This window comes from Syngnathus acus, chromosome 14 (assembly GCF_901709675.1).
Source record: "Syngnathus acus chromosome 14, fSynAcu1.2, whole genome shotgun sequence".
In the NCBI taxonomy this organism is placed as follows: Eukaryota; Metazoa; Chordata; class Actinopteri; order Syngnathiformes; family Syngnathidae; genus Syngnathus; species Syngnathus acus.
Window position 1 is genome coordinate 9,062,501 of NC_051099.1, and position 27,968 is coordinate 9,090,468.

General features: G+C 48.4%; 3 protein-coding genes and 1 long non-coding RNA gene across 18 annotated transcripts in view; 2 read left to right on the forward strand and 2 right to left on the reverse strand.

Moving 5' to 3' along the window:
• Positions 1–5,020, forward strand: part of LOC119133927 (F-BAR and double SH3 domains protein 2-like) — an 18,213-nt gene extending 13,193 nt beyond the window's left edge. For 5 of the 7 annotated variants that reach the window (XM_037270234.1, XM_037270232.1, XM_037270237.1 and 2 more), the window contains 10 exons: positions 2,060–2,176; positions 2,294–2,395; positions 2,656–2,811; positions 2,887–3,027; positions 3,122–3,205; positions 3,279–3,417; positions 3,501–3,754; positions 4,078–4,222; positions 4,303–4,367; positions 4,503–5,020. In XM_037270234.1, coding sequence (XP_037126129.1) covers positions 2,060–2,176; positions 2,294–2,395; positions 2,656–2,811; positions 2,887–3,027; positions 3,122–3,205; positions 3,279–3,417; positions 3,501–3,754; positions 4,078–4,222; positions 4,303–4,367; positions 4,503–4,589 — 1,290 coding nt within the window. In that variant the 3' untranslated portion in view covers positions 4,590–5,020. Of the gene's footprint in view, positions 1–2,059; positions 2,177–2,293; positions 2,396–2,655; positions 2,812–2,886; positions 3,028–3,121; positions 3,206–3,278; positions 3,445–3,500; positions 3,755–4,077; positions 4,223–4,302; positions 4,368–4,502 lie in introns of all 7 variants that reach the window. The other 2 variants (XM_037270231.1, XM_037270233.1) reach the window with 1 other exon arrangement.
• LOC119133986 lies at positions 1,297–2,369 on the reverse strand. Its single transcript, XR_005100242.1, has 3 exons — positions 2,261–2,369; positions 1,759–1,931; positions 1,297–1,640 (listed from the first exon to the last, which is right to left on the reverse strand). It is a non-coding gene; the product is annotated as an uncharacterized LOC119133986 (long non-coding RNA).
• Positions 5,021–7,337: 2,317 nt separating the features above from the next.
• rsf1b.1 (remodeling and spacing factor 1b, tandem duplicate 1) lies at positions 7,338–25,715 on the forward strand. 8 transcript variants are annotated; one of them, XM_037270147.1, is made up of 17 exons: positions 7,387–7,540; positions 8,393–8,484; positions 8,596–8,688; positions 8,758–8,963; positions 9,024–9,121; positions 9,298–12,017; positions 22,761–23,003; positions 23,094–23,198; positions 23,271–23,350; positions 23,414–23,468; positions 23,534–23,711; positions 23,781–23,994; positions 24,070–24,272; positions 24,340–24,519; positions 24,664–24,899; positions 24,936–24,977; positions 25,047–25,715. In XM_037270147.1, the coding sequence occupies exons 1-17, from the start codon at positions 7,387–7,389 to the stop codon at positions 25,197–25,199; spliced, it is 5,052 nt and encodes a 1,683-aa protein (XP_037126042.1). In that variant the 3' UTR covers positions 25,200–25,715. The 8 variants fall into 8 exon arrangements, with proteins under 8 accessions (XP_037126034.1, XP_037126042.1, XP_037126041.1 ...); XM_037270146.1 differs by having other exon boundaries at positions 24,936–24,959; positions 25,020–25,715; XM_037270141.1 differs by having other exon boundaries at positions 24,664–24,983; positions 25,020–25,715.
• A 21-nt stretch (positions 25,716–25,736) lies between these two features.
• Positions 25,737–27,589, reverse strand: LOC119133954 (aquaporin-11-like). Of its 2 annotated transcripts, XM_037270310.1 has the most exons (3): positions 26,768–27,526; positions 26,244–26,360; positions 25,737–26,126 (listed from the first exon to the last, which is right to left on the reverse strand). In XM_037270310.1, the coding sequence occupies exons 1-3, from the start codon at positions 27,357–27,359 to the stop codon at positions 26,026–26,028; spliced, it is 810 nt and encodes a 269-aa protein (XP_037126205.1). In that variant the 5' UTR covers positions 27,360–27,526; the 3' UTR covers positions 25,737–26,025. The 2 variants fall into 2 exon arrangements, with proteins under 2 accessions (XP_037126205.1, XP_037126206.1); XM_037270311.1 differs by lacking the exon at positions 26,244–26,360 and having other exon boundaries at positions 26,768–27,589.
• Positions 27,590–27,968: the final 379 nt, after the last annotated feature.

Consider the following 27,968-nt stretch of genomic DNA (forward strand, 5'->3'; position numbering starts at 1 on the left):
AGGTTAGCATGATTAAAATCCCCAGCGAAGATGGTGAAACCGTCAGGGTGCGCTGTCTGTTGGTCACTGACAGCCTGGTACAGTTCACTAAGAGCCGCGACCCTGTCGCCTCCGATGTTGGAAGGCGGGATATATATACGTATATATATATATATATATATATATACGTATATATAATGTAATAATAAATAACCATAAATGAAATACTCTCGGCAACACACCAAACATAAGTCATCGATCGAAACAACAAAATACATTTGCTGGCGACCGTTATTCGCCGTGCCGCTGCGTCACGGCCACTCGTACGATGCGAGGCAAACTTAAGGGAGCGCGCCGGAGCTGTCAATCAAACGGCGCGCACACAAAGCAAACCGCGATGGGACAAACGGCACAACAGTGGACAGTAGTAACAATGAAATGTATATACTCACTTTGTGTCAATGACGCACATGATCACAGCAACATACTCAGTCGATACCAGCAACCTTTAACTTACCGCTGCGCAAAAGTGAAAATGGGTATAATGTCTAGACCCCGAATATAAGACGACCCCCACTTTTTCAGTCTTATTTCAATGCAAAAAACATCGTCTTATATTCGGGACAAAACGGGAATATCAGATGATGGAACAAGGCAATCAGACAAAGTAAACCAATATAATACAGTGGAGCCTCAGTTTTCGAACGTCCCGGTTCTCGAACACATCGGTATTCGAGCAAAAAATTCGAGATTTTTTTGCTTCGGATGTCGGACGAAATTCGGTTGTCGAACCTCGCGAGATTAACCGAGAGGACCTGCATGCCAACTGACTCCGTTCGTTATTACATTCTCACTACTCTGAGGATTGCATCAACTCTAATCATGCCTCCAAAGGAAACAAGTGGGACAGTAAAGCCATCCTAAAACACAAAGACGCTCCTAAAGCAATGCGACACTGAGCGCCCGGCGCGCTGCGGTTGCGCGATCGGACCAAATTAAGCTCCCTGCGCACTGAGGTCCACTTAAATTTTGGAAAGTACGTCAGGACTTTAAAAATATTTTCAAAATTTCAGCGACGGCTCTATCACAATAATGCGACCAGCGCGGTGCAGTTGCGCGGTCGGCGACGCGCTACGGTTGCGCGTTCGGCGGTGCGCTGCAGTTGCGCGATCGGACAAAGATGCACAAATGAAAAAAATGCTTAAAAAAGGCGGTTTTTTTTTTTTTTTTTGCTTGGAATGGATTACATTTTGTTTCCATTATTTGGAACGGGAAAACATGATTCGGAATTCGAACGATTCACTTCTCGAACAGCCTTCTGGAACGGATTGCGGTCAAAAACTGAGGCTCCACTGTATTAGATGACAGAGCAAGCCTGCTTTTTTATCTTGGCCCTAAAGCAAACGCGTTGATGCTGTAAATACGTGACTTACGTCCCACTTGTAATACGAGCTCCGAAGGTCGACTCACGCCTTGATGGCATTCATTGATGATTCATTGAGGCGGGGCGAATTTCCTCCGTTGTGGCGCTCCGCCCTCTGCAAACATTGCGCGATTTGTTTTCCTTGGACGTGCCAACAAGCAGCCGCCTGTTCCTCAAGAAAACGCAGCCCGGCCTTTTCCTCCTCTGGCCGCTTTGTGCTTTGGCCAGACAGAGGGATCTAGTAAAAGCGGGAGGAGGGCCTGTGAGTGGGCCTAATGGTGTCGTGCTGACCTTCCCCGCCGCCACAAACATCATCATAATGCAGGTTTTGCGTTCTCTTAAACATTTGTGCTGACCTGATGCTGGCGGCGGTCCGTCGCCGTTGAAGCGCCATCCCCCAGCTGCTCGGCACGCCGCCCACTATTTCCATGGTGCTGATGTCATGTGCTTGGAAGGCACGTGCAGCGTTGTTTCGCTCTTCTTATTCTCGTCTTTTTTGCCGTGTCCTTCCACGGGACATTGGTCACCCCTGCAAAGAAAACAATGGCAGAAGGATCCACCAACTTGCTTGGATTTGGCATTTCTCCCTGAATGAGTTAAACTCACTCTCACCGTTTGTTTGTTACAAATCTGGCTTTTGCCTCTTTCCTCCCCAAGGTGACCCATCTGCTAAAAGAGGGCAGCACGCCAGAGGAGCACAGCCTGGACAAGGAGGCGCGCAAGTGGGCCACTCGGGTGGCCCGAGAGTACAAAAGTATCATCCGCACACAACGGGTGAGAACCAAACATGCGCACAGTCTAAACACGAGTTGGACTCGAGACAGTACGATTGAGGGAGGGAAAACATGCGACGCTGACCTCATCTGGGAATCTCCCTCATTGGGTGTTCAGGTGTTGGAGGAGTTTGGGGCTCAGGAGAGTTGCGAGCAGGACGTGCCCGTGGAACTGGAGGCCAAGATGGAAGTGGCGAGGCAGAGTCTGCGGAAGGCTGAGGTACGTAAGCAAAGTGCCACCTGTTGGTTGGAGGCTCCCATCATGCACTCAAAAACAAAGCATCGATTTGGACTTGGGTTGGGCCCGTGCTTTGCAATATGTTCAGGAAGGGAACATTTTGCGCATCCATTCCCCAACTCTCCTTTTCCTCCAAAGCAAAAAGTAAATCTTATTGTTCGACTTGGCTTTTGGAGAAGAGGCACCATCTGGTGAGACTTGCTGACATGCAGCAGGATGCTGCTTTTGTGCCCCTCTGGCAGACAGTGAAGACCAAGGCAGAGGCCCGTCTGGACCTGTTGAGGCAGGCGGGTGTCTGCGTGGAAACGTGGCTGAAGAGCGCCATGAACCAGGTGATGGAAGAGCTGGAGAACGAGCGCTGGAACAACCTCAGCAGCGCCCATGATCTTTCGCTCTCTGTAAGGAAAGCCCCCCTCCCTTTTTTTTTTTTTTAACACGTCCCTTTTTACGACGCGTTCGTCTCATCCCGCAAGGGGACGGCCGATTTGGAGGACGAGGAGGACAGCGGCGACGTGCCGGACGACAGCAGCGATGTGCTGGATGACAGCAGCTCCAGCCCCTCCGGCACATTAAAAAACTACCCCCTCACCTGCAAAGTGCTCTACTCATACAAGGTAGGAGCCCTCACCAAGCACTTACACAAGAGCAGATGCGGAGGTGGGTCGGCCGGCCGGCCGGCCTTACCTTTGATTGATGCACCATCTTCAGGCCTCTCAGCCAGATGAACTGAGCATGGAGGAGCAGGAGATCTTAGAGGTCATCGACGACGGCGACATGGAGGACTGGGTCAAGGTGAGTCAGGTTTGCTGGCGTTTCCAGCTCCGAGCCCTCTTTGACTCATCCTCAACTGAGGTTTTGTGGGCAGGCCAGAAACCGCAGCGGCCGGGTTGGCTACGTCCCGGAGAAATACCTGCAGCTGCCGTCCTCCAATAGCCTGCTCAGCATGTTGCAGTCCTTGGCAGCGCCAGACGCTCGCTCACACTCCTCCGGCAACTCCGTCGAAAGTGAGCTTCCCGCCACCTCTGTCGACGGTAGGGACGAGATTGACAAGTCACAGATGGTGCTAACTGGAACGCTGTGTGGAAAGCTCCAAACTCAGCATTGCACTCCATCGCAGTGTGCTTCGCCAAAGCGCTGTACGACTACGCCGGCCAGACGGACGATGAGCTATCCTTCCCCGAGGGCGCCGTCATCCGCATCCTGAGCCGGGAGACACGCGAGGACGACGGCTTCTGGGAGGGCGAGTTCAATGGCGTCGTAGGCGTGTTCCCCGCCGTCCTGGTGGAAGATCTGGCCGGCGGTGCGGGTGCAAACGGACAGAGAGACGCCGGTGACGCCCGGGTACAAAGTCAACTCTGGGAATTTATGCTTTGCAGCGGCCGCTCAAGGTGGCATCCTGAATTCATCGCAGCGCTGCTGTCCATTAGCTCAACCTAACCATAACATCAGTACACCACTAGATGGTGTCAAAGTAATACTGCTTTGGCCACAGTGCAAAACAGCTACTGGCTGAGATTTTGAGCCAATGTAGAAAAACAAAACAAATAAGCAAATTTGCAAATGCTGACCTGAGAATTGGCAGTTGCGTTTTCAACTGGATCTCGCCAACTTTTTGAGAGTGAAGGGTATGATTGTTCTTTTTTTTGTTCCCCTTCCTGTTTCAGTCTTCCCCTCGCAGCCCCTTCCACTCGGGGCCGCTCCTCAGCAGCCCCCCGCAAACGCCCACCGCCTCATCAAGCCCCTGCGGCGCCGCCTCGCCCATCGGAGCGCCACCCACCTGGCACAATGGGCACAAGAGCCCCTTTCGCAGTACGTCTTATCGCATTGCAAAGTCATCCAAGTGAAATGCTCCGATGAACTGGGCTCACTGTGGAACCGTGTCACTTAAGGTCCGGGACAAGGCTCCCCGCAACCTCCCAAATACGCAGAGAGCGCATCCGGCACCATCCGACCTGTGAGTAGAACCGCCCCTTTGCCGTTTGATTCCATGCATTTGTATCCCTTGTGATTAAACGGATGTTTTAATTTGAGCGCATCTCACTTGTTACTAACGGGACGGATGAATGGACGCACTCCCCAACCCTAACAGGTCCGTGCTGCTCCACCCCCCCCTACCAAGCAGCACCCACGGGGGCAGGTGAAGCGGCGAGAGGAGGTCGAGATCACGCTGGTCTGAAGCGGAGATGGGACGCCCCCTCGAGGATGCCTCACATGGCCAGTGGAAGAAAAAACAAGGGTGGCTTTCTCCCCTTCAAGCGTCTCCATTTTGATGACAACACTCTTTTGTCTCATAAGATAAAATTGTCACCTTGCATTAAGAATGGGAGTGTGAGGCTGGCCCAGTCCCCCCAGCTCGAACTCTAAAAGAAGGGAAAAGTGGCAATGATGCTAGGAATTCTTTTTTTTTTTTTAAACGCAAAACTCCCCGTTTAAATTGCACTCAGTTTAAAAGCAATGCAATGTTTCTGAACTACCCTTCATTCGTCTCTGATGGGGCAATTTTGCTGGGTCTACGTGAAAATTGCCTTTGTTCAGAAATGGAGGGAGCGACCCTTTCTTCGTGTGTGTCACATAATGAAGCACTTTTGAATGTTGTCAGTATTTTGATTGTCAACATTTCTCCTGTAGTTTGTCGCAATTTGGCCTGAAATAGCCACCAGTGTGAGAAGTGATTGGCGTTTGCAATCTTTACAGAGAGCTCCAAAATATTCACAACAGTGTTTTACAATTAGAAAAAACACAATAAAGCTTACCGTAATTTTCGGACTATAAGTCGCTCCGGAGTACAAGTCTCATCAGCCATAAAATGCCCAAAAAAGTGAAAAAAAACATATATAAGTCGCATTTTGGGGGGCAATTTATTCGGCAAAATCCAACACCAAGAACGGTCATGAACGAGTAACAACAGGCTAAACGATAGGTATGCTAACGTGACATAAACACAAACGAAGAGCTGAGAACGGCCCTGACGTAACATTCAGAGTTATTTTAAAAAAACTATTACATAAATAACACGTTTATACAACCATCTGTCACTCCAATTCATTAAATCCATCGATCGTCCTTTGTCAACAATGGGTGCGCGCCGCTGACGGCGCTTGCACTTCAAAATATTCCACAGGCCCATATAACGATATATAAATTAGAAATCAAATAACTATTATATAAGCAATAATATTATCAAACCATCTGTGCACTCTAAATCATTAAATCCATCGATCAAATTCCTCGTCCTTTGTCAACAACGCCGCGCGTGAGCCCTGACGTCAGGCTCGTCGTTATTCCACAGATCTAGTATATAACTATATTGTAGCCTTAACAAAGTACAAGGAAAGACGTGGGTTTGGTAAACGGCTCTTTATTTAACAAAACAAACTTCCAGGCGTGTGGCGGCGTGGATTTCCAGCCACGGAGGTGGAAGAGAGATCCATAGAATAGGACCGGGCGTGCGTAAAAGCCATGACCGAGCCCCATCCACCGTCCCTGGACAGCCACCCGGCCGAGCGCCGGCCCCCGACTTCAATCCACGGAGGTGAAAGAGAGCTCCGTAGAGTAGGACTGGCCGTGGGTAAAAGCCATAATAGTTTTTCAAACCTTCTGTGTCACTCCAAATCCTTAAATCCTTCAACCTCTTCATCCGCCGTGTCACTTAGAAACAAAGCCGCTAATGATGCCGGTAGTACGTGGGGCCCTTCGTCATCCCGTGATCAATCTTTGTCCTTTATGTAAACAACCGCCGCGTCGCGCTGCTGACGTCGCAGCGACGTTGCGCTGCTGACGTTGCGCTGCTGACGTTGCGCTGCTGACGTTGCGCTGCTGACGTTGCGCTGCTGACGTTGCGCTGCTGACGTCACTTGAAATTCAAATTACAGTAATCCCTTGCTACATCGCTGTTTCACTTTTTTTTGGAGGGAAAACTTTTGAAAAAAAACATAAGTCGCTCCTGATTATAAGTCGCCCCCCCACCCAAACTATGAAAAAAAACGCGACTTATAGTCCGAAAATTACGGTAGTTCCACTCCATCTGCGTGGTGAGTAAAAAATGACTCGTTCAGCCGCGTTGCTGCTTGCTCATTGATCTTCTTGAGATCTGTATGGCATCAAACTCATTTTTGAAGTTTGCATTTACCCTCCTGTATTGGAATCAGGGCAAAAAAGACAAGTGTCTTTTCCCTGTTTCGAGATGTTAACACTACTTCAAGCACGTTTTGTTCCGCCATGTTAGCGCTGCAAGTGTCCCATTTACACAAGTGGATGTTTAACATATTTATTGTGTACAAATAAATGTCAAGTGCTTCAATAGTGGATTGTGTTTATTCTTTTTTTTTTTTTTTACTTCTGTCTGTCTGCAGGATTCACAATCAACCTCAGATTCCTGTTTTAATTCTCTGTCATTAAAAAAATATATGCTTATGGTTTGTCATTATTTGATGATTTTAATCTTATGACTTTAAATACTCCCAATAAGTCAAATGGGAAATAAATGTTTTAAATTAAGTTTAGAATTTAAATTAATGGACATTGATGCATAATCGAACATAGCAAATGATGGATGGCTGTGGATATTTCATTTTGGCACACAAAACGTGACGTAATGGCCATTATTTGTATGAGTCATCCATGTTGAAAGGATATAAAAATTTTTTTAAATGAATTAATCTTTACTTAATAATTTTAGTCAATTTTAGTAATGTATGTTTATAGCCCCACCGTACAGTATACGTATCTAATCTATTAAATATTTCGGTAGTTTATTAAATAACGTGGACGTTTTCAGCGAATCCATAAATCATGGTTATTATCATCCGCATCATAGTCATGGTAATAACATGGTTAATGTCAAAGTTGCTGTTTTCTTCGGTGTCCTACCTTCTCTTCCTGTGTTTTATTTTGTCGCCAGCAGCGGAGATGGCGTTGAACGCTCCGCAGACGGTTTGCTCGCTTGACAGCTTGCTGTGGAGGGAAGGAAAAAGATGGCTGCTTCGGCGGCAACGGCGAGTTGCGCCCCTGCCCTGTGTCCCAATTACGCCGTCATTTGCTCCTTTCTGGAGCGTTACGGGGCGCAGCTGGACCTGCCGGAGCTCACCTTCCCGCAGCTGGAACGATACCTGCGGGACACATCCTCAGGTTAAGGCTCGCGAAAAGAACCGCTGGGATGGGGTGGGGGTGGGGCTAGGGCAGGAGGAGAGACTTCATCGCTGGTACCGAGCTAGCTACGTTAGCAATGCTGTGTTATTGTGTTTCATTCACCTTTACCTCCCCTCGAATGCACATTCAACGAACACGGGCTCTTACATTTGGGAGGATATTGATGCTCATGTGCATGGGCGTGGTTGTTTTGTTGTTAATTTACCGAATTGATCGCGTGTTTGTGGCACTTTCTATGCTCCCCCCCCCCCCCCCCACCACACACACACACACACACACACACACACGCACGCACACACAAAAGCCTTTATTCACCGCCTCTGAACACAACACACAGCTAACTCGGCCGTTGAATCGCGTTTTCCGGGTTGCTGCGGCGATGCTGTTTGACGGAAAGCGTCGCGGGCGTTCAAATTCTCTGCCGGGGTGTTTAATGCCAACGAAGGAAGCAGAAAGGCGCAGTTTAATCACTGTTAAAAGACTAAAGAAGTGTTGCTTAGCCGCTCCCCTCGATGAGTTCCGGTGCGTGCTAGCAAATTAAAGTTGGCGTAAAAGTGCTTCCGCTGGAGGAGCGATGGATGCTTGACTACATTCATGTTGAACACGCCAATGCATAGTAGGTGACATAGTGTAGCGCCTATTTAATTTGTTGCAGTTAAACATTTACCAAATACCAATAAAATAAATAAAGTTCATTCATTCATTCATTCATTCCATACTCAATGGCTATTCATGCATTCATTTGTTTTAACTTGACTGTATTCTCCCTCAGAATATGGTACTTTGTCGCAATCTGTATTTTTAAAAACAAAAACATTTGTTGTCATCTAGTTTCTAAGTTGCTAGTTGATCTCCACGTCAAGTTGCTGAGAAAGATTGGGAAGTCTGTGTCGGCGGACAGATGGGAAAAATATCTGGTCAAGGTAAAAACAACAAATCCCAAAACATATCTCAGTATCATATTGAAAAAAAGATCTAATATCAATAGTATTGTCCTCCCTGGAAGAAGAGGCTGAATGCTTGTTGCATTGCAGATATGCCAAGAGTTCAACACAGCGTGGGCATGGGAGCTGGAAGAAAAAGGCTACAAGAGCATGACAATGGAGAGCAAGACAGCCATCCTCAAAGTAAACAAAGCATCACACCAATTCCACAAAAGTCTTGAGTTTCCAATGTGTATTATTTGGCCTGTGCAGTATCTGTGCGAGAGTCAGTTCGATGACAACCTGAAGTTCAAGAACATCATCAATGAGGACGACCCGGACAAGATGCGTCTGCAGCCCATCGGCCGCGATAAAGATGGCCAGATGTACTGGTTTCAGCTGGACCGGGACAACAACGTCCGCCTCTATGTGGAGGAGCAGGACGACTTGGACGGCGCCTCATGGAAGTGCATTGTCAGGTACGAGGACAAGGAGGCGGCGGTATTCACTTGACGTTGACATTTGCTTCTTTCTCGCAGAGATCGCAACGACTTGGCGCAAGTGGTGACTCTGCTAAAGACGCACATTGATCCTGAACTCCTGAAGAGAGACACCAAAAGTGAAAAGGGGAAAGCAGGTCAACGCTTGCTTGCTTATTATTTTGAGAAGAATTCACATTGAATTTCTACAGCGTAGGCGGCAAATTCCAAAACGTTGACATTACAACTGCTTGGAAACAGACAGATTCATAAATTAATTGGATTAAAAAAAAAAACGTTTGAAAACGAACAAACCTGAGCTTTTTATTTTCAGCTGAAGTAAAGGAAGATGAAAGCTCATCAGATGAGGACATGAAAGATTCCACCACCAGAGTGGCCTTCGAGATGTCCCCAAAGACGGAGAGCAACGGAAAATCGCATCACACCGCTGAGCTCAAATCAGAGACATCTGATATCAAATCGTCAGTGAACGGCGTAGCAGAAGCTCTGCCGGAGCAGTCCCTGGATCGTAGTTTAGTCAACAAAGTCCAGAGCATCAAAGAAGAGACGCTAGACAGGTCCGAAGCCGAGACGGAGACACAGGCCGCCCCCAACAACTTAGACGAGATCCAACAGATGCAGCAAGCCAAGATCCCGCTGAAGAAAAGAGGCATGAAGTTCGCGCCACTTTCTCAGCAGAAGGACCCCGTAAAAGACGAGCCCGCGTGCGAACAGACGCGTGGTGTCGGTGACCACATCAACGGTGAATCAGAGCCCGCGTTGGAGGCCCGCCTCCAGCCCTGCTTCGATCCAAATGAATTGGCATCCACAAAGGTACAGAAGGAATCCTGCTCTCCGGACACGGTCACACAGAAAGCGGCAGCCGCATCTCGCCCCGAGAGAGCTGATGACAAATTGTCCGACCACCGACGAGACGGCAATTTAACAAAGCCCAAACCAGCAGATGCCAACACGCAGTTTTCTGTGGAGGACAACATGGACCCATCCAAAAAGAAGGAGAAATCAAATGATGAGGTCGCAGCCAAAGGCCATCATTCAAATGACGCAGAACAAAACAAAGGACAAGTGGACAGCCAAGAAACAAGGAGCGAGAATCAAGCGGATAGACCGCAGGCTGCTGAGGACCAATCGTCCAACGACGACTGCGCTGCGGGGAGGCAAGACTCAGAGAAGCTCGCGAGGCCCGAATTGCAAGAATCCTCTGAGTCGACGGTCATAAGGGCCTTCGCTGTAGACTTGCGCCAGGAGAAGGCTGCCGACAGGGGTGCAAAAGCCAATGGACCTTCGGGGACTAACTCCCAAAGGCCAAGCCAGTCGGACGCCACCTGCCGGCTTGCGATGGACCGCTTGGCATCTGAATGGGCAGAAGAAGCAGCCATCGCTGCCCAACCCGACTGGGAAGAGCCACAAAAGGAATGCAATACACTTGCGCCTAAAGCCTCCTACGACTCAGTCGCCGTAGAACCTGAGCGGCCATCATCACAAAACAAAGACATAGACACAGAGAAAACCCTCCCATATCCAGAGGACAAAAGTGAAAATGCGACAGGAAAAGACTCCTCTGATCTATCCAAATCGACAAAAGCGGCTGGCAATCACAATACGGAACAGAACACTGCAGCCGCTCTGAACAAACGCGAGGAAGACCAGTTTGATAAAGAATCGGAAAATGCCAACCGAGTTCTGCCAGACGTCCAACTTGAATGTCAAGAAAGCAGAAGGGAATCGACCCGTTCCAAAGTCGTCACCACGTCGGAAAACGACACTTCTGATGCATTGTTGAAAACGGGGCTTCAAAGCGGGACCCGAAAAGGCCACATGGAGCCTCTGCCCACGAGCGCTGATCCGCCGCCGAGTCGGGAGCCGACCCAAAGCAAATCCAAGAGTGAGTCTGAAAACTGTGAGCCCAAAAGTCTCAAGGCTTCAGCACTGGATGAAAAATGGCACCACGCAGAGATTGACCGTCAAAAGGATTCTAAAAGCCAGGAACTCTCCAAAAGGAAAGAAGAGTTCAAAACACTCAACTCCACTGACACAACTGAAGAAAATGACGCCGGGGCAAGAGAAGACGCCAGCAAGGTGTCTCAAAGCAACAATGAGAAAGAATCCAACAAGGATGCCCAAGCAGAACAGCTCCCCAGAACAACAGAGAAAAGCGCACACGTTGGATCTAAAACAACCAAAGTCGGTGACGGAAAAGCCAGCCACAAACACACAATGAAAAGCCAGCCAGAGATCAGCGATGCCACCAAAAGCCACAAAGAGGAGAGCGCACCAGAGAGCATCACACTTCAACACCAAAGCGAGTCCCAAACGGGAAAACTTTGCAGAAGCGAACAGAACAAAGCCAAAGCCGACCACCATACTGAGGCGACACAAGAGAGCCACGGCAAAAGTCCAGCAAGAACACCGCAAGACCAAAGCCATCATCACGACTCCAGGAAACAGAGCGGCCACCCAGCTCCACCGGACACAGGGTGCCGAGAAAGCAAAAAGGCTCAACCTGTTCCCCAACACAACAAAACCATTCATCCCAAGTTGGCGCTGGAAGGATGTGACGGTGAGGTTCTGGCACAAAGTTGGCCAGCGGGGGACAAAAGCAAGGTGGCGAGCCAGCAAAGCCAGGCCCAGAAAGAGGTGGAGCCAACCAAGTCCCAGACTTTGCCAAAGTGTCAAAGTGAAAAGCTTTCTGCGGCGGCACAGGCGCAATCCGGGGCAGCTCACAGCAGAAGTGAGGGAGAAGAGTCCGACAAAGAGGCGGCCATTGGTGCCCGGACAAGAGTCTCAACGGCGGCGGCGTCCCACCGACGCTGGTTCAAACTCCAACAGGAGGAGCAGCGAGGTGACTCAGAGTCCGACTCCAACGCGGGTGGCGTGTCTTTGAGACGCTCGCCCCGGATAGCCAGACCCGCGCAAAAGGCACTCCGAGACAAGAAGGTCGAGAAGCCTCGCGAGGAACAAGAAGAAGTGGAGGAGGTTGCGAGGAAGCCCAGAGACAAGAAGGTGGACCAGGATGGTCATCCCAAGCCAAAGGTGAGTTTGCCTCCTCAGCTTCCTGTTTTCAACGCAAATGGGTGGCCAACGACCATCTGGCTTGAAATCAAACCAGTAGATAGCAGCGTTGGACGCCAGTGCTCATGGAACACGTGGTTCCATTTTGGGCTTTATGATGGTTTATTTTTGTTTGATTTTTTTCATCTAAACCATTTTAAGAAAGCAACTATGGTGCTGAAATTTCACTCAGGATGTTAAAACTTGTCAATGTTCAAAATGACACCAAGCTGCAATTTTACACCATTGCAGTGAGGAGATGTCATTTAATACTAAACCGCATATAAATGACACATTGATCAAATTGATTCCCATTATAAATCACAATTTTTATGATGCATGACAGCAAAAACAGGAAATTTGTGTTCTGAGGTCTTACACTACCTTAGCCACCAGGTGGCGCCAAAGACTTAACCTTGCACAGCAATGCATAGCAATGGCTACACACTAGAACAATTTTACGCCATAAAAACTGACGTGATTGGGAGAAGCGTTGTGTGTGTGTGTGTGCGTGCGTGCGTTTGCTGAGCAATGGGAAAATTCTGATGAAAATGTGATTTTGGTTTACTAAAAGTTCTCCCAAAATTCCTGGTGTGTGTGTGTGTGCGTGCGCGCGTGCGCGTGTGTGCGTGCGTGTGTGTGCGTGCGCGCGTGCGTGTGTGTGTGTGTGCGTGCCTGCGTCTGTTTTAGTGTTTGTGTGCACATTGTTTGCATGGACCCATTACATTGCATCGCTGCTGGTGGAAGTTGATTTGCAAAATCAAGTACCGTATTTTCCGGACTATAAGTCGCTCTGGAGTACAAGTCGCACCAGCCATAAAATGCATAATAAAGAAGAAAAAAACATATAAGTCACACTGGAGTACAAGTCGCATTTTTGGGGGAACTTTATTTGACAAAATCCAACACCAAGAACAGACACGAATAGGCAACAGGCTGAACGGTACGGTATGCTAACGTTACATAAACACATAAAAGAGGAACTGAGACAGAGCCTGACGTAACATATTAAGAGTTATTTAAATAACTATAACATAAATAAGTTTATCAAACCATCTGTGTCACTCCAAATCATTAAATCCATTGAAATCTTCGTCCTCTGTGTCACTTATTCACAACTCCGCTGACTCCGGAAGTAAATGCAGCGCTGACGTCAGACTCGTCGTCAGTTGCGGTTCCAATTATTCCACAGGCCCATATAACTATATATAAACTAGAGATGCACCGATCCGATATCTGGATCGGATATCGGCCCCGATATCAACAAAATAGATGGATCGGGTATCGGAAAATGCAGCCGATCTGTGAGCCGATCCTTTCCTTAATCTATTGGGACGCGGGCTACGTCATACGTCAGCAGCACGTGTGCCGCGGGACGCGGGCTACGTCATACGTCAGCAGCACGTGTGCCGCGGGACGCGGGCTACGTCATACGTCAGCAGCACGTGTGCCGCATGCCACGAGAGTTTTCTAAACAAACGCAAACATGGAGCGAACGAAAGAGTCAGCTGTGTGGAGGTACTTTAAACTGAACACGCCAACTAGCTCGACGGCAGTTTGTAATGTCTGCAAAGCTAATGTTGCCAGGGGTGGTGGTAGTACTGCCAGTTATAGTACTACCAATTTAATTAAGCATCTCCAGAAACACCACGCAACGGAGCACCAGGAGTTCCAGCAGTTGAGCAGATCAAAGGGAGCGGGAGGTGGACCTACACAGCAGTTAACGTTAGCAGATGCACTGCAAAGATGGGAGAAATTCCCAGGCAATAGCGCAAAAGCTATGAGAATTACTGAGAAAGTGCTGGAATTCATGGTTTTGGATGGACAACTGATGAGTGTTGTTGAAAACGAGGGCTTCCGACGTTTACTTGAGCACCTGGAGCCATGGTACAATTTGCCATCGCGCAAGTATTTTTCTGAGACCGCACTGTCAGAAATGTATGAGAAAGTGTGCGAACACTTGTCACAAGAATTAAGAGATGTAGATGCCATGAGCTTCACAACTATGTAGAGACATGTTTACATTGCTTGATTATTGTATGTGACCAAGTCACTTGTTTATTCTCTTGTCCCGATGCTATATTTTATTTTTAATTCCACTCTGCACTTTCAGTATTTAGAAATCATTTTGAATGTTTTTTTTTTGTGTTCGACTAAGCAGAGCTTGTTTTCAGGGAGCACTTCTCATTGCTGCTTAAATGAGCATTTAGAGCAAAGAACTGTGTAGTCATGCCTGATGCCATTGCCTTTAGTCTTTTCTGTTCCACATGTAGGGTATGTAGCTTGTTAAGTCAACCATAATATCGGATCGGTATCGGGTATCGACCGATACGCAAAGACACGGCATCGGTATCGGTATCGAAACTGAAAAAGTCGGATCGGTGCATCTCTAATATAAACTATATAGCAAATAACTATAACATAAATAACAAGTTTATCAAACCATCCGTGTCACTCCAAATCATTAAATGCATCGAAATCGTCATCCTCTGTGTCACTTAAAAACAACTCCGCTGACACCGGAAGTCAGTGGACGGTGGAAGTCAATGAATGTCAGACTCACCGTCAGTTGCAGTTCCAATTATTCCACAGTTCTAGAACGCCCTCATGTGGTGTAAAATGAAAATAACGTGAAGTGATAAACTAGACTAGTAAGTAAGTAATGTGTTACTGATCAAGTAATACTGTGTTAATAATTTCACATATAAGTCACTCCTGATTATAAGTCGCACCACCGACCAAACTATGAAAAAAACTGACTCATAGTCCGGAAAATACGGTATCTGATCCGCCTGTATGGTGTCACTTTCAGTCTTTATCTGCGTGTTCAGATGCCTCAAAACTTCAAAGAGCTCTGTGCAGGGAGGGCTGCGAATTCAAACGATGCACTTGCTTGAATATCAACCCTGAACCTGGCAGCGACGTTTTCGTGGATGAGCAGCTCGTCTCTTCAAACAATACAGGCTAAATACAGACTCAAGATTTGGGCAATTTGCAATGCTGACAGTTCTTATGCACTCAAGCTGCATGTTTATTCATAAAAGCCTCCAAATGCGCTAATAATGTACCGTATAGCTTGTCCCCAGGGGGGTCGCAGGCATGCTGGAGCCTACCCCGGCAGTCATCGGGCAGTAGGCGGGGGTCACCCTGAGCTGGTTACCAGCCAATCACAGTGCACTCGGAGACAAACGATTGTTTTCATTCGCACTCACATCTATAGGGAATTTGGAATGCTCCAGCGGCCAGAGTATCCAGAGAAAACCCACACAGGCACGCAACCTCCATACAGGGGAGGGCCAGAGGTGGAATTGAACCCACAACCTCTGAACTGTGAGGCAGAGATGCTACCCAGTGCACCACCTTGCTGTAATCAAGAAAATATTCAAATTGTATTTATTTTCGAATATACACCATACACCTTTATATTTGCATAAACATAGTCATGTCCACAGATGGCAAAGATGGCAGATATAATTAAGTAATTGAAAAACTATACATTTATGGATAGGTCTGATGCCACTGAACATTTGGAGTGATTGAAAATAAAAAAAATATTCAGAACTGACTCAGTGATCATACCTCAAAAGCACTGCCCAACATGGGACAAATTTTGCATTTAGTTTTTTTTTTTCTCAAAACCTGCCATTGTCAGCAAAACAAGCATTTAAAATACATTTTGTTGCTATGACTTATTGACTTATTCAATACTATAATTATGTCATGAAATATTCAAATTAGATTTTTGTTTATATACATATATATATACAGTGCCTTGCGAAAGTATTCGGCCCCCTTGAACCTTTCAACATTTCGCCACATTTCAGGCTTCAAACATAAAGATATAAAATTGTAATTTTTTGTCAAGAATCAACAAGTGGGACACAATCGTGAAGTGGAATGAAATTTATTGGATAATTTAAACTTTTTTAACAAATAAAAAACTGAAAAGTGGGGCGTGCAATATTTTATCAAAGTCAAAGTCAGCTTTATTGTCAATCCCTTCATATGTCAAGACACACAAAGAAACCGAAATTCCGTTTCCTCCATCCCACGGTGACGAGACATACAAGTAGGCGACACAAAACAAAAACAAGAAGGCACAAACCATAAATAATAAATAATAAATAAAATAAAATAAAATGAGCGATGAATAAAAACAGACCAATAACCCATTGAATATGAGGGGCAAAACCGAGCCAGTGAGCATACAGCAAGAACAGGACGCTACGCTGAAAGGGGGAGCGAGTTCAGGATCCTAACAGCCTGGAGTACGAAGCTGTTGGAAAGTCTGGTGGTGCGGGAGCGCAGGCTCCTGTACCGCCTCCCAGAGGGCAGAAGTTCAAACAAAGAGTGAGCGGGGTGACTCACATCACTCACAATCTTGGTCGCCTTGCGGGTGAGATGGGAGGTGTAAATGTCCTTCAAGGAGGGGAGAGAAGCACCAATAGTCTTACTAGCCGTTTTCACAATGCGCTGCAGGGCCTTCAAGTCTTGGTCAGTGCAGCTGCCACCCCAGACAGCAATACAGCTGGAGAGGACGCTCTCAATGGTGCCGCGGTAAAAAGTAGTCATGACGGCCGGAGGAGTCCCCGCTCGCCTGAGTTTCCGAAGGAAGTACAGGCGGCGCTGGGCCTTCTTCGCCAGCGACGCGGTGTTGGTGGACCAGGAGAGATCCTCACTGATGTGCACCCCCAGGAACCTGGCGCTGCTCACTCTCACCACCACAGCACCGTCGATGGTCAGCGGCAGGTGTTGGGCGTGACCCTTCCGGAAGTCAACGACAATCTCCTTGGTCTTGTCGACGTTCAGCAGGAGGTTGTTGTCCCTGCACCACGCGGTCAGAAGGTCAACCTCCAGCCTGTATTGAGCCTGTATATTATTCGGCCCCTTTACTTTCAGTGCAGCAAACTCACTCCAGAAGTTCAGTGAGGATCTTTGAATGATCCAATGTTGTCCTAAATGACTGATGATGATAAATAGAATGCACCTGTGTGTAATCAAGTCTCCGTATAAATGATGATAGTCTCAGGGTTCTGTTTAAAGCGCAGAGAGAACCATGAAGACAAAGGAACACACCAGGCAGGTCCGAGATACTGTTGTGGAGAAGTTTAAAGCCGGATTTGGAAACAAAAAGATTTCCCAAGCTTTAAACATCTCAAGGAGCACTGTGCAAGCAATTATATTGAAATGGAAGGAGTATCAGACCACTGCAAATCTACCAAGACCCGGCCGTCCCTCCAAACTTTCATCTCAAACAAGGAGAAGACTGATCAGAGATGCAGCCAAGAGGCCCATGATCACTCTGGATGCAGATAACTACAGCTGAGGTGGGAGAGTCTGTCCATAGGACAACAATCAGTCGTGCACTGCACAAATCTGGCCTTTATGGAAGAGTGGCAAGAAGAAAGCCATTTCTCAAAGATATCCATAAAACGTCTCGTTTAAAGTTTGCCACAAGCCACCTGGGAGACACACCAAACATGTGGAAGAAGGTGCTCTGGTCAGATGAAACCAAAATCGAACTTTTTGGCCACAATGCAAAACGATATGTTTGGCGTAAAAGCAACACAGCTCATCACCCTGAACACACCATCCCCACTGTCAAACATGGTGGTGGCAGCATCATGGTTTGGGCCTGCTTTTCTTCAGCAGGGACAGGGAAGATGGCTAAAATTGATGGGAAGATGGATGGAGCCAAATACAGGATCATTCTGGAAGAAAACCTGTTGGAGTCTGCAAAAGACCTGAGACTGGGACGGAGATTTATCTTCCAACAGGACAATGATCCAAAACATAAAGCCAAATCTACAATGGAATGGTTCACAAATAGACGTATCCAGGTGTTAGAATGGCCAAGTCAAAGTCCAGACCTGAATCCAATCGAGAATCTGTGGAAAGAGCTGAAGACTGCTGTTCACAAACGCTCTCCATCCAACCTCACTGAGCTCGAGCTGTTTTGCAAGGAAGAATGGGCAAGAATTCCAGTCTCTTGATGTGCAAAACTGATAGAGACATACCCCAAGCGACTTGCAGCTGTAATTGCAGCAAAAGGTGGCGCTACAAAGTATTAGCGCAAGGGGGCCGAATAATATTGCACGCCCCACTTTTCTGTATTTTATTTGTTAAAAAAGTTTAAATTATCCAATAAATTTCGTTCCACTTCACGATTGTGTCCCACTTGTTGTTGATTCTTGACAAAAAATTAAAATTTTATATCTTTATGTTTGAAGCCTGAAATGTGGTGAAATGTTGAAAGGTTCAAGGGGGCCGAATACTTTCGCAAGGCACTGTATATATATATTTAATTTTTAAAAGGGCATTCAAAAAAGTATGTTGCTATGACTTATTGACTTATTCAATACTCTAATCATGTCATTAAAAATTTTAATTCGATTTTTGTTTTAATATATGTGCAGCTTAATTATCTTTGATATAAGGATAAAATTCTAATATTGTCCACAGAGGGCATCAAAAATAAAAATATAATTGAAAAACTATCATTTTATCTATGGATCGGTCTGATGCCACTCAACATTTTGAGTGGTTGAAAGTAAAAAAATAATTAGAAATGACAAAGCACTGCCCAACATGGGATAAATTTTGCGTTTCAGTATTACCGTATTTTCACGACCATAGGGCGCACATAAACGCCTATAATTTTCTCAAAAACCGAAGGTGCGCCTTTTAAGAGGTGCGCCTTTTGTGTGGACCAAATTAAAAAATCTATAAAGTTGTTTTGTGTGGCTTCCGTAATATACAGGCGTAGACGTAGATCGGGACAAAAAAAACAATCAGAGGACTAGATGTAACACGTAGAGGAGTACGTACCTTCGCCGCCATTGTTTTGTGTGGCTTCCGCCTCGTAGATCGGGACAAAAAAAACAATCACAGGACTAGACGTGTCACGTAAAGGAGTACGTACCTTCGCCGCCATTGTTTTGTGTGGCTTCCGCCACACAGAGACGTAATATATAGGCACCCGATGAACCAATCAAAGGACATTACGTTTTACATAACTGATGATTGCCTGATGACTCCAGCACCTGGACTTGAGGATGTAATCTGGGGAGAGGACGCTGGCGCTGATTGTTCGCTGCTTCTCCACCAGAAATAGTTTAGTTTTAGTGTTTTTATTTATTTATTTTTTAGCCATTATTAAAGTTTAGTTTTTAGCATCTAGTTTTAGTGTGCAGGCTGGAGCGGTCGGGCCGCAGTTGCCGGGACCGCAACGGGCCATAAGTTGAGCGGAGAGGCCCTGTCGGGCGGAGCTGGCGAGGAAGGAGAGGACGGTGTTGGTGAGGCCGGCGCGGTCGGCCCACGGTCGCCTGGACCGCGGCGAACCTCCACAGTTAGCCGGCTGCCTACTACGGCGAACCCCCCCGCCAAGGCATCCTGGATAGCCTAGCCAATGGCTAACACTCAAGTTTAGTGTTCTCCAACCGGCACCATGTTAACTTACTCCATCCCCCGCTTGCTGGAGCTGAGTAATCACACCGTTCCAGGGTGTGTCTCAGTCATCAAACAACTCGGACTTCTCCGCAGACCACGTTACATCCACAGAAGCACCCGTCGTAACTTTGTTTTCTCCCGACCCATCCATAACACTGTACCATCCATCTGCTCCTCCTCCGCCCGACACCCCGTCGCATGTCCAACACGTCATCAGAGACCTGGCGCACTTGGATCTTATTGTAGCAACCATGCGGGGCTGCAGTACTACAGGTGGCCTGGAAAACATGGTGTGGGCTTCACTCCTGCACGGTGTGGACTCCGACACAAGACGGACACCGGGTTGCCGGGAAAACACGGAGTGGACATTTCTCCAGCACGGAACGGACTCCAGCACGGAACGGACTCCAACACGGAGCGGCCCCCGGATGGCCAGGACAAAACGAATTGGATTTCAGTCCAACACAGAGTGGACTGCACTTCATGTGGCACAGAAGACGTGGAGTGGATTTCTCTCTACTTCGCCCCCTACCTAAACACAGCCCCACAGCCACAATCAAAATGGATCTCCTCAACATCCAAGCACTCACCCGTAAATCATCATTTATTCACGACCTCATCCTGGACAAAGGCTTAGACATAATGTGCCTGACTGAGACCTGGCAACCACCAGATATCTATCAATCCCTCAATGAAGCATGTCCCTCTGGTTATAAATACATAACTAAACCTCGCAGCACTGGCCGTGGCGGTGGCCTGGCTGTACTCCACCGTCTTGATCTAGAGCTGTCCCCCCTCCCTCTACCTGATCACTCCTCATTCGAATCCCTTGCATTCAAATGTAAACCTCCATATCCTATCACAGTTTTACTTATTTACCGCCCTCCTAAACCAAACTCCGCTTTCATTCCAGAACTACACGATCTACTCACTACCCTCTGTACCTCCACTTCCTCTAATCCAAGGGTGTCAAGATCCTTTCCCCGGGGGCCGAATCCCTACATGTTTTCCAAGTTTCCCTCGTTAAACACACCTGATTCAATTAATCAGGCTCCTGCTGAAAGTGAGGACGAACTGGTCATTTGAATCAGGTGTGTTTAACAAGGGAAACTTGGAAAACATGTAGGGATTCGGCCCCCGAGGAAAGGAGTTTGACACCCCTGCTAATCTAACCCTACTAGGTGATGTTAACATCCATGTCGACACCCACTCCCGCCCTCCTGCCTCTGACCTGTTGCAACTATTGGACTGTTTACACCTCACTCAACATGTAAATGTCCCCACTTCACTCCACTGGATTCTCTGGCACTGCGCTAACCTGGCTTCAGTCCTACCTCTTGAACCGAACCGAGTACGTTTCCCTGGGAGGGAAAAAATCCGACACTCACACTGTCACCGCCGGTGTCCCCCAGGGATCTGTACTCGGTCCTACCCTCTTCACTCTCTACATGCTACCCCTCGGCAATATAATCAGGAAGTTTGGCATCTCATATCATTGTTATGCGGACGACACCCAGCTATACCTCAAACTCGACCCCCCGCCCTCCACAACCCAGCCTCCTCCATCTCCCTCATCCATCCTCTCCCTGTGTCTGGAGGAGATAAAGGCGTGGATGAATCTCAGCTTCCTGCAAGTCAACACTGACAAAACCCAAGCCATGTTAATTGTCACTCCCCATCAGATCCATACCTGCCCAATAACAAGCATCTTATTCGCCGGTCACTCTATCCCCCTCTCAGCCACTGTCACCAACCTAGGTGTGAAACTGGACCCTCACCTCAACCTAGAGTCACACATAAAACACATCTGCAAAACCTCCTTCTTCCACCTCAGGAATATTTCCAAACTCCGCCCCACACTTACCCTGACGGATGCTGAGAAACTTGTCCACGCCTATATCTCCTCAAGGCTGGACTATTGTAACGCACTCCTCATCGGGATCCCTAGCAAGAGCCTCCGGAGGCTTCAGTACATCCAAAACAGCGCTGCTAGGATCCTGATGAGGGTGCGGAAAAGCGACCACATCACAGCCATCCTCCGTTCTCTGCACTGGCTCCCCATCAAATTCCGAACAGATTATAAGATCGCCCTCCTCACTCACCAGTGTATCCTCGGACATGCTCCCCCATACCTCAAAGAACTCCTTGCCCCAAAACCTGCCACCCGAAGCCTCCGCTCATCCAATTCACACCTTCTGCCATGCAGCCCCCACACTGTGGAACTCCCTCCCCGACCACCTAAGAGCACCCCAATCCACTGACTCTTTCAAAACCGGACTTAAAACTCACCTCTTTACTCTAGCATTTCCGTAATTCCTGTTCTCATATCCTGGTTGTCGTTCAGTTGTTTTATACTTGTCTTTGCTTTGTTTTCTTGTTTTTACTTGCCATGTAGCACTTTGAGATTCCTCCGAATGTAAAGCGCGTTATAAATATAATTTATTATTATTACGTCGACCGGGGCGCTAAACCAATCAGACGACTGGATGTAATACGTAGAGTACGTACCTCCGCCACCATTGGTAAATAAATACTATCGTTTGAGCAAAGGACGTACCTCCGCCACCATTGATAAATAAATACTACTGTTTGTGCAAATCTGTAAAGTTGTTTTGTGTGGCTTCCGCCACTCAGAGACGTAATAAACAGGCGTAATATGTAGACCCGATGAACCAATCAGAGGACATTACGTTTTACGTAGATTGGGGCGGTAAACGAATCAGAGGACTTCACGTAAGACGTAGAGTAAGTACCTCCGCCGCCATTGATAAATAAATACAATCGTTTGTGCAAAGAAAACAGCATTAGGACCCTCTAAAATGGCATAGACAAAGAGACATGCTTACGAGGCACAATTCAAGCTTCCTGGAAAGCCGGGATTGTTGCCGAATAGCAACGTGACAACGACAAGACAATGACGAGGGAAATTGGCATGTCAGATGGTGAACTTGCCCAATTGTTTAATTTGGATACAGAAGATGACTTGGACGGATTTGCATATGAATATCGATCAACAATAATGTGAGTACAGTAGAGTACATGGTTAAACAGTAGAATAAAGTACAACCGAACTCACTTTCTTGCTCCTGTGGCATTTTTTGTTTGTTTACCATAGATCATGGCATGCATGCGCCCTATGTATGTGTTAAATACAGTAATGGCACACATAACTGAGACTGCGCCTTTTAGTACGGTGCACCCTTTGGTCGTGAAAATACGGTACTTTTCTTATATTCCACGAGGGTTAAAGTCGTCCTCCTGTGTTGCGGTGTCAAGGGGCGAAAACGGCGAAAGGCCCGCTGGTCCAACATGCACGGCCACCACAAAAGGAAAGGCTCCAACGATGACGACGAGTCGGCCGAGGACAGCGAGGAAGAAGAGGACGACAGTGACGAGGACTACAAGGTGGAGCGAGGAGCTAAGAGGCGCCGAGGTGCTTCCGACTCGTCCTCGGACGACGACCTGCCGCCCAACGACGACCCCTGCAAACATTGTGGGCTCCCCAACCACCCGGAGCTGGTGAGCCCATGTCGCTGGCTCGCTCGCTCTTTGGTAGAAAGCAGACAGGCGCAAGGATGCAAGTTTTGCCATCCTGTTTTGCGCACGCAGATCTTACTGTGCGATTGGTGCGACAGTGGCTACCACACGGCCTGCCTGAGGCCACCCCTCATGCTCATCCCTGACGGAGAGTGGTTTTGCCCACCCTGCCAGCACGTACGTTTTTGGCAGCGCTTGCGCAAGCTTCGCTTGTCTTTGCCTCTAAAGCCAGACTGGCCGCCTCTGCAGAAAAAGTTGTGTGACAACCTGGAGGAGCAGCTGCTGAACCTCGACGCCGCCTTGAAGAGGAAACAGCGGGCCGAGAGAAGGTAAAGTCACGCTGCCGCACCTCGTTGCCGTCGGGCCTCACCTTTCCCCCTTTCCTTCTCCAGGAAGGAGCGTCTCATTTATGTCGGAATCAGCGTGGAAAACATCATCGCGCCCTCAGTAAGGAAGCGCCGAGGCCGCCAAAGCCGCCGTCGTGGCGTCCTGATTTTGCTCTCTGCGCTCAGACCGAGTTGGAAGAGGAGAAGCAAGAGGTGATGGTGAAGGAGAAGGAGGCGAAGCGAAGGAGGAGCTGGGGGCGTCGCTCCACCAGGGCTAAGAAGAACATTAGCTACAGATTTGACGAGTTTGACGAGGCCATCGAAGGGGCCATTGAAGAGGACGTCAAGGAAGCCGAGGGAGGAGGTGAGCCAAATTGCGCCCAAAGCGTCAGCAAGGGCCAAATCCCAAAGGCGTCAATGGCTCGCTCGGCAGGTGCTGGTCGCGGCAAAGACATGGCCAACATCACGGGGGGCAAGGACATGGGCGCCATCATCCAGTCAGAGGAGGGCAAGGAGAACGGTCGGGCCCCTCGGCCCGAAGCCACCCGGCGCAAGAAGAAGCGGCGGCACCGCCGCCTCAACGACCTGGACAGCGAAAGCACCATGGACGATGACGAGAGCGAGGACGAGTTCTGCCTCAGTGAAAGGTAAAGCAGGACTAATGGGCGCCTGAGCCACAAAGAAATACTGACTATGGGGCACACTCTCAAATGGGCCTCCAGCTCAGAGGAAGACTTTGCCGTGTCCGACAATGAGACGGCCGCCGAGAGCGACTCTGACGTCAGCGGCAAACAGCGCTCAGCCGAGTCCCGTGCCAAGGACTTGCCAGCGCGCCGACGTGGCTCCCGAAGGCGCCGCAGACCCAAAGGCTACTCGGACGACGAGGAAGTGGAGACGGACGAGGACGACGAAGAGGAGGAAATGGGTATGAGCCACGCGCATGCGCCATGCGTCCGCGAGGCGCCTTGGTCGCTAACGACGCATCTCCGCAGCGAGCCAAGGCTCCAGCGACTACAGCGACAGTGACCTGGATGTGAGCCGGCGACGCTCCAGGCGGAGTCACAAGGCGCACGTAAACTACCACGAGACGTCCGAGTCGGACGGATCCCGGGCTGGAAGCCACCGGGAGAAAAACAAACCTGGACGACGGCCGGACAGCTCGGAAAGCGAAGGTACAGATAATGGCAAAAGTCAGGATTAATCAACCGTTTGTTTGTTTGTTTTTACTTGGCTGAGGGGACTGCCAGGTAAGAGGCAAGTAAAGTGGCTTCTAATACATCACATTGGTCCAAACGTTGCCTTTTCTTGGTCGGCAGCGAGCTTCTCCGGAGATTCCGAGGACGTTTCCAACGAGCGGCCGACCCGACGGTGGCTCGACTCCTCTGAAGATGAGCGAAGGGAGTCTGGGAAGCAGCGTCCACGTTGCCTGGCCCTGAAACGCCGGAGAGGGTCCGAAGAGGAAGACTCGGAGCACGGCTCGGACGACTCCACGGAGGAGGACCGGCCTGTCCGGAAACGGGTCAACCGCATCGACTCAGACGACGACGAGGAGGCCGAGGATAAGGCCGAGGATAAGGCCGAGGGCAAGGCCGAGGGCAAGGCCGAGGGCAAGGCCGAGGGCAAGGCCGAGGGCAAGGCCGAGGACAAGGGCGAGGACAAGGGCGAGGACAAGGGCGAGGACAAGGGCGAGGCGCTCGAGGAGAAGGTTCGGGAGGAGAAGAAGGTGTCCGAGAAGGCAACTGAGCTGTCGGAGCGCAACAATGGACAGGCCGCCAAGGAGGACGAAGACGAAGATGACCTGCTGGGCGTCACTGACCTCGTGGACTATGTCTGCAATAATGAACAGTTGTAAAGAAAACCAAATCGTCGTGTACCATTTCCATTATTTTTATATTCCTCTTAATATTATCCTGCCTCAAAACAAAAAGGTCCAGCTCGCCCATTCCTCGCGCAGCTCCAGTTTTAATTCGGCGGGGTGCCAAAACACCACTCCCTCGTTTTTATACGTGGCGTTATGCATATATGTGAAGGTGTGAAAAATGATATGAAACGATGACTCGTTTTTTGTATATTGTATACAAAATCATTTGAACTACCATCTGTTGAATGGTTGTTGTTTTTTTACGTTTTGAGAGTAAAACAATCTCAATGACGCCATCATTGCGTTTGGTTTTTGGATACAGTGGGTTGAGCGCATCATTTTCCATAACTAAGGAAAAGACTGAGTGGATTCTCTTGGCTATTACCTCAGAATGAACGTGAGAAGAAGCCCCCCCAAACCCATCCTTCAGGATCAAACCAAGCTGACCCTTGTTTGCAATTGCTATTTCTTACAAGCATTTGTCATAATAAAATTGGAATAATGTGGCTTTAATTGGAATAATGTGGCTTTAATTGGGAGACTTTATTGCGCCTGCTATGGTCTGAATTTTCCGGTTTGTCTCAACATGCTAAGCTAAAGCAATTAGCCTTCAAACAGTGGCTCGTGGCAAAAATAATGTTTCTCCTCGCTCACATACACATGTGAGATTTTGTCAAAGCGTTGAATCCAAAGTCGAAGCCATGTCTGTTTGCGGTGTTACGGTGCAAAGGTGACATTGTGTAACAGCCTCACACGGTTCACGGCAACGGTGTTCGTCCAAGTCGTATTTGGATGCAGCGCTCAAGCCAACATTGGCCTACTGCAATTTCCGCTCGCTGTCGGCGCCTCGGCCCACTGTGTGCGTCCCACAGACGAATGGGAGGATCTTCTCGAAGAAAAGGATGCAGCTGGCGACGCCTGCGGGCAACCACACAACTGCAAAGTTACTCAACAGTGGGGAAAAAAACCAACAGAAAAACAAATAATGCTCCGTTCATCTTGTGAACAAGCTAATGAGCTGTTAGCCAAGCGTACCCAAGGCAGGTCCCAACCAGTAAACAAAGCAGTATTCCAGGTATGTGTGGCTGCTGCAGGGGAAGTTGATGGAGAAGGCCAGGACCGGGTTAAACAGGGCCCCTGAAATGCTTCCCCCTCAAAAGGAAAACAAGAGATCCTCACTAATATTTACGCACAGCAAATATTGTCATGAGACAAAGTTTATATCTTGTCATTTCAACAAAATTACCAGAGGAAAACTGAATTTTTCTAAAAACAAGCAAACAGCTTATCGAGTAAACGACATTTGGTTGGATTACGTTGTGCAGATTGATCAAGAAAATGTTTCACATTACATTTTGGAGCTTGATCAAGAAAATGTTCCACATGACATCTTGCCTTCTTCCTCTCTGAGAGCTTTGTATTTATTTTTGGCAGTATGTCCATTAAATGTGAACCTGTTTACCCGTTGCACACTTTGTCATCTTTTTCTTTATGGGATATTTCTTTGTTCAAGAGGACTTCAGGCATGTACGGCTGCAGGTGACGTGAGCAGAACCCACCTGTGTATGCCAGCGCCGTTATGAGCGCTGCAAAAACGTGGACACGCAGTTTGTCGTCCACCTTGTGAATGTGAAGGGCCGCCGTCTGGACGGCGAAGGCGCAGGCGAGCTCCACGGCGGCGGCCTCCAGCACGGTGCCACCGAGCTGATCGAAGCACCTGAAGCCGAAGCGCCGGTGGCGAACATGGACTTCTGCCAGCCCCAGCGACCACACGCAGAGCGCGGCGTAGCGCGCGGCAAGCGCGGAGAAGAACTGGCCGACGACGAACGCCAAGGCCGCGCTGCCTTGGCAGGTCCCCCGGTAAAAGCGCTCCGCCACGCCGCAGGGATTACACGAAGCTCCGCGGAAGGACATCAAGTGGACGACCGTGATGGCATAGCCCAGCGTCAGGCCGTAGGCCGGCTCCAGCCCCGCTGAGTCCGCCAGAAGCTTGAGTTCGTGCGTGCAGCAGCAAAGCTGGAAGGTGGACGCTGCCTCCAGCGCCAGAGCTGCGGCGGCTCCCCGGAGGCAGCGAGCAGCCGCGCGGCGGACAAGCTCGCAAAGGAGCACCGCGCCCGCCAACGCCGCCACAGAGATCCACATGTCGTCCATTCCCCTCTGCAGCCTGCCGTCCGCGCAGCGGCCGCTTCCAAAGTTGCCCGCCACCGATCGGCAGGCAGCGCATACTAACCAGCTCAACTCTTCCCCACGCCGGAGCACTTCCTCCTCCCACTTGACAAACTTGAAAAAGTCACGCCAAAGTACTTTCACGTGTGACGGAAGTGAGGCGCAGACTTTCAAACTAAAATTTCAACTTACATTACGGTGGGCAGTTTAACAACCATCCACCCAACCATCCATCCATCCACCCATCCATCCATCCATCCATACATACATACACATATACATACACATATATATATATATATATATATATATATATATATATATATATATATATATATATATATATATATATATATATATATAGTATATATGTCATCGTGGGAAAAAAAGTAAGTGATACTTCTTACTATGGCCAGCTGCCCCACTCATTTTTATACCCTTTCTTAAGTTTAAGAGAAAAAACAGGGTTCTGACAATTGGAGGGAACTCGCGAGCTAGCGTGTTTGTGTTGTGTTGTTAGCGCCGTTGTTTGTACACGCGTCAAGTGCGGGAAAAAACAACAACAACATTTTAATATCACGCGATCAACCAATA